We start from the raw sequence: 11,338 nt of genomic DNA on the forward strand, positions 1-11,338 counted from the left end.
TCATTCTGTAGACCAGGCTGGCCTCGAACTCAGAAATCCGCCTGCCTCCCAAGCGCTGGGATTAAAGGCATGCACCACCACTGTCCGGCTGATCTGTCTGTTTTCATAGTGACCTCTTAGCCAACTTTTTAGAATTTGAAAGAGGGTCTCATCCTAAAGGCCAGGAGTGGCCTGGAACTCACTATGTAATCAGACGGCTCTTGACCAGTAAGCAATCTCCTTCTTCAACTTGCTGAACGCTGATTGCAGCTGCGAGCCACTAACCCATCTCTGGTCACCTTAATTACATCTTTTGAAGCCCTGTATGTTCAGCACAGTGCAGAGCTGTGTCTGTAAAGAACTGTGCTGCTAGGACTCAAACCCAGAGCTTGGCCCACGCTAGGCATGAGCTCTACCACCTACCACTGAAATCTGTCCTTGTCTCTCTTCCCCGGTTTACTAGCCGGCCAGAAACCTGAACAATATGTACTTCTTTAGCTGGATGGCTATGTAATTTTAATTAAGGAAGCAAACCATTTAATGTAGAAGAAAAAGAGACAATGTAAAGATAACAAGTAAGGGGGCTGGAGAGGTGGCTCAGCGGTTAAGAGAACAGCAGTTAAGGTGCCTTTATTGTGGTGCTGTGAGAATTCAGTGGGAACTCACATGCTAGAACAGGGCCTAATGTGTACTGAGTCCTCAGCAAATATAAGCTGCATATCATTACCCTTCCCAGGAGCTCTGACTATTTAAATATATAATTTACTTTTATGTTTATTAGTCTCTTGTCTGCATGTCTGTGTGTGAGTATGTTAGATCCCTGGGACTGGAGTTACAGTCAGGTTAAGCCATCATGTAGGTGCTGGGAATTGAACTCAGAACCTCTGGAAGAGCAGTCAGTGCTCTTAACCACTGAGCCATCTCTCCAGCCACACCCCTCCACCATCCAGTGTCTCTCTTGTCAATGACTACATATCTTCCCAGATGCCTTGCTCTTGCCCGAGATGCCCTTTCCAGCCCTGCCCACCTATACACCAGTCAACAGCACTATTTCAGCTCTTTCCTATTCATAAGATCCTCTCTGTACTGACATGGCACATTCTGCCGATTGGATTCCTTCCTCCTAGATAATAATATTGCTTTGGTAAGCATATGCATTTATACACTAATGGCTACTTTTTCAAGAATACAGTTTCTTGATCTTTTGTGTACAGTGTTATACCGTACATATTTAGCAGCTCTTGCTTCTTTAAAAAAAAAAAAACAAACAAAAAAAGGGGATGGATTTAAAGTTACCTGAACCTTTAGGTAGTGGCTCTAATTTAATGACCCTATATGTAGAGGTCTTGTCAGGGTTATCACAAATGTTCTGAAATTCTCAAAAGAGGGTTAGTTTTCTGTTCTTAGCTTGTGAGCCATCTCTCTAGCCAAAAGTCATTCGTTTCTTTGTGTCTTTGTTTGTTTCTTTTATATCTTTATTTTGGAAGATTGTTTCTAACACTCAGTCTCTCTTCTTAGCCCTAGCTGGCCTGGAGCACTCTTTATAGATTAGATCAGCTTCAGATTCACAGAGACCCAGCTGCCTCTGCCTCCCAAGGGTGGGGATTAAAAGTGGGCACCACCAGGTCATGGCATCCAATCACAGTTCTTTGTACTTGTACTTTTTTTTCTTTTCCTTTTTTTATACGGCTTTTTAAAAAAAGATTTATTTATTTTATGTATATGAGTACACAGTAGCTGTCTTCAGACACACCAGAAGATGGCATCAGATCCCATTATAGATGGTTGTGAGCCACCATGTGGTTGCTGGGAATTGAACTCAGGACCTCTAGAAGAGCAGCCAGTGCTCTTCACTGCTGAGTCATCTCTTCAGCCCTTTTATATGGCTTTTTGAGACAGGGTTTCTCTGTGTAGCCCTGGCTGTCCTGGAAGCCACTCTGTAGACCAGGCTGGCCTGGAACTCAGGGATCTGTCTGCCTCTGCCTCCCGAGTGCAGGGATTAAAGGTGTGCGCCACCACTGCCCCTCGACTTTATTCTTTTATCCTAAAATAAACCGAATCCCAATGTTCTGGAAACTGAAGCAAGAATATTTTGAGCTCAAGGGCAAACTCTGAATCTCAAAATAAATCAACAAATAAATAAATAAATCCAAATGTGTCGTGCGTGCGTCTGATTTTAAACAATAAGATTTATTTGTGGCAGGGCCTTACTAAGTATCCTAGGCTGCCCTTGAACTCAAGACAATCCTCCTCTCCGCGCCCCCAGTTTGAAAAACCAAACAAAACTCAGCCCTGAAATGCACGCGCTGGCGAGCCTTTTAGTGGAGTAGTAGAAATGAAGTAGACAGCAGAGAGCGACACCAGTGCTGAGACAGGAATGCAAAGTCTACGCGGCGACGTTTGCTCCGTTCCTGGGTAGAAAAGAGTTGCTGCAATTGGAAGGTGCTCGGCGGCCAAGTTAGTGGGACCACCTGCAGCAGCCACGTGGTGCGTTTACCTGCTGGCAGGTGAAGCGCGTGTTTTTTACATAGCTGGGAGGGGCTTCAGGAGGACAAAGATAAAGGGAGGGGCCTCAGGGGGAACAGAATGAGGGGGAGGAGCCTCAAGGGGACAGAATGAGGGGAGGGGCCTCAAGGGACAAAGTTGGAGAGAGAGGTGAGCCTCAAACCCTGAAAGTAACCTATAGGATGTGATTTAATGAACGCCAATGAATTTTTCTCCCCAAATATTTTGCATAGCCATGAGTAGTACTGCGGATTGAAATCGGAGCTCTGGGCACACTAGGCTAATGCTGTACTATTTGAGTATATTCCCAGTCAGCCATGATGGTTTTCTGGTTAAAGACTTTAATTTCGGCAGTTTAGACACAGTAGTACTTAGCTTAGGGAAGGTAGTAAACAGATTGCCCAGCAACACCTGGGTGATCAAACGAAAGGTACCAGGATCTAAGAGGTGCAGCTAAGAGTAGGGTAAGAAAGTAGGAAAGGCTGTTGTTTGAGATGTGTCTCTGAGGCAAGGTGGCAACGGGTATTTGGTTTGTAGACTTGGGCATTGGTGAATAGAGGACCTTTATCAGGAACTGTTTGAAGCTCTATTTACTATTATCTTCTGACCACAGGACTTGAGGGTCACCAGAGTGAGGGACACTCTGCACCATTATCTACACTTCAAGCTTCCCAGAGCTTCAGAGCTGAACTAGGCACGAGGGCTGTAAAAAAAAAAAAAAAAAAAAATTCCAGGGATTGAGAGAGAATCCCACACCATGCTAAAAGTTAACGCAAGCCACAAACATTAGTTCTGCCCTCTAGGTCAGTTCCTAGGAGTAAGTCTGGTGCAACACGCAGTACATTTCCCTTTGGTACAGAGGGAACCAAAGGAAAGCACATGTCCCCAGGCTTAGAGTTCTCTCCAATGCCACCAGAGGGCAACGTATCTACAGCATGGACTTGGTTGGCTTGGAAGCTCAGAGCAGAGCCAATCTTCCTCGCAACAATTGTAGCAGGATCGAGCCCAGTCCCTGGAAGTACCACCCACCTTAAGTATCCCTCAGATGGTAATATCCACTTCCAGGGCAGTCCTACATGCCCATCCCTAGCTCAGAGACATCAATCTACCTGCATTTCAGTGGTCTGCGATGTTGGAGTCCAAAAATTCCCCCCCAAACACCCAGAGAAACTAGAGAAGCCCAGTCTGTAACAAGAGACAGGGAAAGAAGGGTGGATGGGGAACCAACAGAAACAACCACTGGACTGAAGGAGGAAACTCACAAGGCCACACTAGAACTTGACCACAGATACACCCAAGCCAAAACCTGTTCCCTGCAGGTCATGAGAAATTATTCCCTCCAGCATCTGTGTCTCCGTGTCTGTCTCTGTCTCTGTGTGTGTGTGTGTGTGTGTGTGTGTGTGTGCATGCGTGTTCTACTATACAGCCCAGGTTAGCCTTGAATTCATTATCCTCCTGTTCTATCCTTCGCCATTTCCAAAGTGTTAGGATTACAAGCAAGTACTCCGGGAATTTGACCACCATTCCGGATCACTCTAGAATCTTTATTTTGGCCACAAATGTGTGGCTGATTGTAAGGAACACCCATGGTTCACCAGCTGGCCTACCAAAATCCCAGAAAATAATCAGACCGTTTCAGCAGGCAGGAGGCCCTCTGGGCTGATGATCAATGGACAGCCTACAGGGATAGGCCAGAATAGCTAACAATAACACTCCAAGTGCGGCGGGCGGTGGTGGCACACGCCTTTAATCCCAGCACTCGGGAGGCAGAGGCAGGTGGATTTCTGAGTTCGAGGCCAGCCTGGNCCTGTCTCAGAAAACAAAAAACAAAAACAAAAACACTCCAAGTGCTCCTCCAGCTGCCTTGGTAAGCCCCGCCCCACTCACAGTTGGTATGCATCCTCACAAGTGAAGCTCTGGTCCTGACTAGGGGTGGAACCAGTACCTTAAAAGGGGCGGGACATTGCTGGTCTATTGCTGACAGGTTGGGACACCCTTTGCAGCGAGAGGGTTTGGAAGATCCTGCTGAGGAAGACGGGCAAATTGGGAGTAAGGTGTGAACTCGGATTAGTCCGGGTTCTCCTCCTCTTTGGAGGTGGTCTCCAATAAAGCCTTCCTTGTATTAACTCACCTGCAGGGAGAAGTGAGGGTGGGAGCCGTCAGGTTGGCGCCAAGCTCCAGGCCCTCACCTTGGTGGGCTGGGCAAGCAGGTCATCATATTACAAATTATAAATAGAAAATAAAATTATCCGGTGCGACTGGGGAAGACGCAAAAGAGTCCTCGTTAAAGAGTGCCTACTAGCAAACCCAGTTACCGAGGACCAGACACCACTCTTCTCGGGTAAAAGTTGCCTAAACCAAGAAGTTCCTAGTACAGCCCACCTTTCTCTCTCTCTTTTCTCACCCCCTCCCCTATCAGCATCACCTGCGGCTCACATCCCCAGATCTCAGCCAGCAGGTCTTGGGGCTTCGGTTTCGGTTTCGTATGGAGCCTGGAGGACTTCTGTCCTTGGAAGCTCAGCCCATTAACTCCTCGGCCAAGCGGTAAAGGAGGCGAGAGTACCAATGCATGCCAGTCGGCTGTACTGCACCCCCAGGGAGCAGAGCCCCGAGCGCGTGCAGCAGCCGCAAAGGGGCGAAGGCGCGGTGGGCCCACTGGTGACTCTCTAGAACCGCGTAGCAGGAGGCGAGGACGTCGTTGACCAGCAGCGTCCCATGCGCAGTGAGCGGTGCGAACACGCCCACGGCTTCCTCGCGCGCCACGCGGGCTACGCGCGCCGGCTGGAGCGCGTCCCCGCCGGGAGCCAGCACCGAGTCGCCAGCACGTAAGCGGCGCGCGAACACCGGTGCAAAGTCACCTGGAGCAGGCGCTGGCCCGCGAGCAGCGAACACCAGATGCCAGGGTGTGAGCAACAGTTTGCGCGGAGGCCGCTCGGTCTCCACAGCCACGAACGAGGCGCGGCGCTGCAGATCCCGGTCCAGGAAGAGCAGCACTGGCGTGGGTACCACTCGGCCCGCTGCATCAGCGGCCAGTACCCAGTCACCACGATGGAGTTCCCTCAGCCCCTTCCGTTCGCCGCTCCGCAAGCGCACCGTGGCATTTCCCGGAAAGCAGCCTCCGGCTCGGACCGCCAGTGAGTTATCTGCAAGACACAATTATAAAAAGGATTAAGTCCGGATCAGCCAGTGCAAGTACAGTCTCGAAGAAGATGTGGGTCAAGCCCAAGGTAGACCTCACCAGCCCCGGGACAGCTTAATTTCCCAGGGATCTAGCCCCACCAGGAGTGGAAATGGAAGAGTGTTTTTACAAGCATTAGCCTGGTTGGTCTCCCTTAGAGTAGCAAGAAAGCTAAGGTAGAGCCCCTTTGGATGGACCATCATCTGGCCTCTACTGTACCAGCTTTGACAGACACGTGGATGTGGTTGCGGGACTCGTAGTAGACCCAGTCGAATCCGGCTTCCACAGCTAGGCGCGCCAACAAACCATACTTATTACGGTCACGGTCAGACGTGGTGATGTCCAAGGCACGGCCTTCGTAGTGGAGTGAATCCTGTGCGTGGTGGCCGTCCTCGTCCCAGCCTTCAGTCACACGTAGGCGTACTCCGGGCCACATGTTCATCACCGCGATGGCTAGAGCGTTCACCCGCTCTTTGCAACGCTAATGGGGGGGGGGATAAAGAAGTGGGTTTCCCACTTCCCACCATCACCAGGCAAGGTGAAGAAGGGCGCGGTAGAAGGAACCATTAAAGCATCTTTATTCTCTGGATCCGTTTCACTCCCTCCCAGCGTTTGGGAGTCGTGGGCAAGAGAGGATCTGAATAGGTGCAGTCACCAGTCTGTACTCCCTTGCCTGGGCATGCTTGGAGAACCGAACCCGTCCGATGTTGAGAGGGAGTGTACATGCCTAGTTATTCCCCCCATTATCAGGGCTCGCCCTCACCCCTATTTGTTCCATGACCTCATCACAATCAGAGAGAACCGTAGTAGAGAGGGAGAATGGAAGTTTGGCTAGGGAGGGCGTGGCTCCCCGAATCGAGCCCTATTTGAGCTTGACCTCCTCCCCGGGCCCCAGCTGCCCTCCCTCCGTCTGATTCATCTTTTGTTTGGTTGCCTTCCCTGGCACTGGGCATTGCTTCCTTCCTTCCTTCCTTCCTTCCTCCTCCTCCTTTCAGCCTCTAGCGTTAACACATTGGTGGTCTGGGTGCGCCCCTACAGAGGTGCCCAAGAGGAGCCGCGTGGGATCAAGGCTGCTGGAAAAAGGGTTGGGTGGCGGGGGCTGCACGAAGCACAATGGCTATTCTCCGGGATGACTTAACTAAGCGAGAATCTCGGGCCGAGGCCGGGAACGCGTCGGGAGAAGCGGACTCAGCAGCTACAGCTACAAAGACGCTTTTCAGCCGCCCCGGCTCAGGGAGAGGAAAGGGCAGAGCGCCGCGCCCTACATCCCCGCTCCCGCCCGCCAGGTCCCCTCCCCCAGCGTGGCCAGCCTGCCACTGTGTCAGTCCTGAGAGCCCCCATCTCTCCCGTCTCTGTTCCAGAATCATCCCTGAAAGGCGTGGGAGCAGAAGCACCTGAGAATGGAGCTGCCCTGGCGTGGGGCTGCCCCCACTTCCCTGCTCAGGATGGGAGTGGAGCAAAAGGAGCCACAGCCGCGGGCCTGCACCCCCGGGGGAGGGAGGTCACAGTTATCTTGGCTGCTCCGGTCTGGGAGTTGGAGACCTTGGCGCGCCAGAGCCCGGGACACGGCGGGAGCAGGAGCGCAGGAGGACCGGCCGAGAACAACTTTTTTCTTTGTCTCTCACCTCGAACTTGGACTGGAAGTGTTTGCTAGAGGGACATTTGCCCCCTACCCTTCTTTCTAGTCAACTTCGTCTCTGCAGAGGCACTGTACAAGTGGTAGCTCTTTCTAACTTTGTGTCGTTTTGTCCCCTAAGAAGGCCCTGACCTGCGGGGGCAGTAGCCCAGTACAGAGCCAACTCAATGGAGTCCTTTTGCAGTCCGGGTGTGGGAGATAAGCAGGACTGGGTGTGTGCGTTAGGGGGGTTTCCCAGGCCCCTGGAGGCCTCCTAAGCCTGTCGCTTGTTCTATCCCTCTACTGCAGGTTTCAGCCAGAGGCAAGGACTGTAATGTCCCAGGACCAAGGTGAGGAAGGGAAGGTCCTTCCCAGTTTACTGGAAAGAGGATGGCTTCATCACTGGGACAAGAGGGAATTCTTGGCTCGGAGTAATTGGTTCTCACCTTCCATCCCATCCCTGCCTCCCAGGAGGTAGAGGCAGGAGAATTTCTATGAGTGCTACCTAGCAAGTTTTAGGCCTGTCAGGGCTATGTAGTGTCTCAATAGATAAGTAAGGAAAGAAGAAAGAAAGAGAGAAAGAGAGAAAGAGAGAGAGAAAGAAAGAGAGAAAGAAAAAGAAAGAGAGAGAGAGAGAGAGAGAAAGAAAGAAAGAAAGAAAGAAAGAAAGAAAGAAAGAAAAGAAAGAAAAGAAAGAAAAGGAAGGAAGAGGAAAGAAATTCTTTCTCCCCTGTACAGGTTTTCCTAACCACATAACCTGGAAAACTATGCAGTTAGTCAGAGGAAATCCGTACACCACACACACACACACACACACACACACACACACACTACCCTGCCTGCCCCCTGCACACACAATTAGGTGGTGTAATGGAAAGTAGATAGGACTCAGAACCAGGAGTCCTGAACCTGGTCTCAGCTACTATTTGACTGTGAGGCTTTGATTAAATTGCCTTTTCCTCTCCTGCAGCCCAGCTCTCAGATATAAAATGAGGGGTGGGTTGGGTTGGAGAAACACGCGTCTTCTGAGTTTCCTGTCAGACACTCTACAGCACTGGCCACAGGGGCTCTGGGCCCTTCCCTCCCAAGCCATAGCCCACTGAGTCGGGTTGGTTCAGTGCCCCTCTGTAGCATGTGCCCCAGAATGCTAGCTGACTTGAATTATTTATTCAAAGCAGAGTCCTCAAGCTAAGGTGAGTTTAGATGGCCCAGAAACCCTTGATTCTCAGGTGTGTCTGTCTGTTCTGAGGACTGTTTTTTTGGTCACCCCCAACCCCACCCCAAAGTCTGTTGTTTAGACCCTAGTATAGGCTACCTTTCCCATGCCAAGGACAATGGCCACCCCATCCCCAGGTAGATGGTCTGGTCTGGTAACCTGACTCTTGCCCATCTCTTTTCCAGCCCCCTTCTTTTGGCTCACGGAGCTTTTGGACAGCAGGCCAGGCTAAGTGTAAAGCCTTATGCAGTCTACCTATCCTAGCCAGCTCCTGGCCCCCGGCTCACCCCAGCCCTTCCTGCCTGGCTCGGTGACTGACCCCCGGTCCACGCCTCAGCCATTTCCCGTCTTGCCTGCCACCATCCTCCTTTCCCCGCCCTCGCTCCAGCCTCTCCCAGATTCACTCTCACTGGGCAGTTCCTCCTCCCCCTCCCCATTCCAGACTCTCTCCCCATTTGGATACCTCCGAACCACTATCCAGCCACCAGGTTATTTGCTTTCCTGAAGGGTGTGATGAAGGAGATCTCACTTTATTTTATTTTAGTTTAGGGTCTCTGGGGATGAAGGAACAGTTCATCCTCCAGGGTTGTGGTAGGAAAATTGAGGAGCTGGTGGCGTGGTAGAGCAGGTGGGAAGGAACTCTCCTTACCTCAGTCATCAGGCGGTCTGCGCCGCTGTTCTCCTCATCCTTGAAGATTATGTCGGGGTTGTAGTTGGGTACGAGGTCCCGGAAGCGCTCCGACCCCCTAGTTACCCTCCCCTCCGCTGGCCCACTCGCGCCCAGGGTCCGCTCGGGCATACTGGGCACAAACTGCTTGTATAGCAGAGGCACAAGTTGCTTGCGCACATAACGCCGCCGGCCAACCGGTCCTCGGCCCGGCCCGCAACTCTGGGCAGATAGTGCCAGGAGTGCCAAGCAGCACAGGGGCAACAGACTGGCCGGCAGAGCCATGGGTGCCGTGAACTTGGGTCGGAAGGGAGCGTTCTTGTCCTCACTGGCTCTCCTGTCAGTTGGGCATCTCCGCAGGAGCTAAAGAGCACCGCAGATAGAGAAGGTCCCAGGGTACCTGGAGTGCTGTGGCTCTGAACACTTGGCAGCCGCTAACTCTGCCTACATGCCCTGGGGAACCTGGAACCTACTACTGATAGACTACCATTACAGAGCAGGTGGGTAGAGGGTGAGTGCCAGCCCAGCCAGTCTCTGCTGCCCGGCTCCCGTGCTCCCAGAAACGCCCTGACTCCGCCTTAAGTGGTCCCGGGCCCCGCCCCCCGCCCTTCTCTCAGGGCTGTCCCGCCCCCTCCCACCCGGGCGGGGGATCTAGCAGTCACCACTGGACACCACTGTTCCATTACTCCACTGAAGTGTGTCCCATCCTGGAAACCATGCAGGCACCTGCTTAGGAAATCCCTGAAGCTTTAGAGTCCTGGCTGCCTGGATAAGCATCCTTCTACCTCCGAGTCTAAATTAGGCACCAAACTATCTTCCTGGGCACTAGTCTTTGCTTTCCTAAAGTCTACCCTGGCACGCCATGCCCTCTGCTGTCCTCCAGGAAGTCTGAGTTCCAAGGCCATCCAAGCCCTTTGGGCAAGCCATCAAAGCCTCCCTTCTCCGTGCTCCTCCTCAAGTCTCCCCGATTTCTCTCAACACTCATCCATAACCAAGCAGAGATCCCAGAGGATCATTTTCCCTGGTGGTTTTATATCTTCTTGGGAACAGAGTCTGACACTCACAATCCAGTTTGAGACATTTAAAAAAACAAAAAACAAAAAAAACCCTACTGTGTCTGTATATGCCAGCACATGCCATAGCACACCTGTGGAGGTCAGAGGACTTTTGGGAGTCCGCCTTCTCCTTCCACAGCGGGTTCTAGGGATTGAACTCCGGTTGATCAGGCTTGTGTGGCAAGTGCTTTTACCTGCTGATCTACCTTGCCAGGCCAGGACTTTCCAAGTTTTATGTCCTCTCAAATGGTTGCCAGATACCCAAAGGTCACTTTTTATCCCTCCTCTCCTTCTTTTGACAGACTGTACTGTAGTTCAGGCTTGGTCTCAAACTCACTTCAACAGAGAAGGCTGACGGGGTGAATGTTTTCTCCTTTGGCCTCTAGCTTCCCAGCACTGAAATTAGCCATGCACTACCACACCAGGCTTGTGTGGTGCTCAGATCAGAACCAGGGCCTTCAGGGCTCAGCAGTTAAGAGCACTGACTGCTTTTCCAGGGGACCTGAGGTAGATTCATAGCACCCACACAGTGGCTAACTGGCTAACTCCCTTCTTTCTGTAACTCCACATGGGTGGGGGGGGGGCGAGGGGGTCCAATGCTGTCTTCTGGTCTCCTCAGGCAACAGGCATGCATTTGGTACAAGCAAAATACCCATACTTATAAAATAAAACGTTAGGGGTGGGGTGGGGTGTTAATTTCAGCCCTTGGGGAGCAGGGACAGGCAGATCTCTGTGAGTTTAAAGCTAGCCTGGTCTACAAAGTGAGTTCCAGGACTGCCAAAGGCAACACAGAGAGACATCAACAAAACAGAACAAAAGTAAAAACAAAAAAACAAGATAAGTAAGTATATAAGTTAATTAAAAATAAAATAAAAGCCGGGTGTGGTGGCGCATGCCTTTAATCCCAGCACTCAGGAAGCAGAGGCAGGCGGATTTCTGAGTTCGAGGCCAGCCTGGTCTACAGAGTGAGTTTCAGGACAGCCAGGGCTATACAGAGAAACCCTGTTGAAAAAAACAAACAGCCGGGCGTGGTGGCGCACACCTTTAATCCCAGCACTCAGGAGGCAGAGGCAGGCGGATTTCTGAGTTCGAGGCCAGCCTGGTCTACAAAGTGAGTTCCAGG

At 51.5% G+C, this 11,338-nt stretch overlaps 1 protein-coding gene across 1 annotated transcript; it reads right to left on the reverse strand.

Annotated features, from left to right (window-relative positions):
• Nucleotides 1–4,342: 4,342 nt before the first annotated feature.
• Nucleotides 4,343–9,697, reverse strand: Dhh (desert hedgehog signaling molecule). The gene is made up of 3 exons (XM_021183703.2): nt 9,143–9,697; nt 5,882–6,143; nt 4,343–5,627 (listed from the first exon to the last, which is right to left on the reverse strand). Exons 1-3 carry the CDS (start codon nt 9,443–9,445, stop codon nt 5,002–5,004), a joined length of 1,191 nt encoding a protein of 396 aa, XP_021039362.1. The 5' UTR covers nt 9,446–9,697; the 3' UTR covers nt 4,343–5,001.
• Nucleotides 9,698–11,338: the final 1,641 nt, after the last annotated feature.

The sequence above is a fragment of the Mus caroli genome, chromosome 15, assembly GCF_900094665.2.
Source record: "Mus caroli chromosome 15, CAROLI_EIJ_v1.1, whole genome shotgun sequence".
In the NCBI taxonomy this organism is placed as follows: domain Eukaryota; kingdom Metazoa; phylum Chordata; class Mammalia; order Rodentia; family Muridae; genus Mus; species Mus caroli.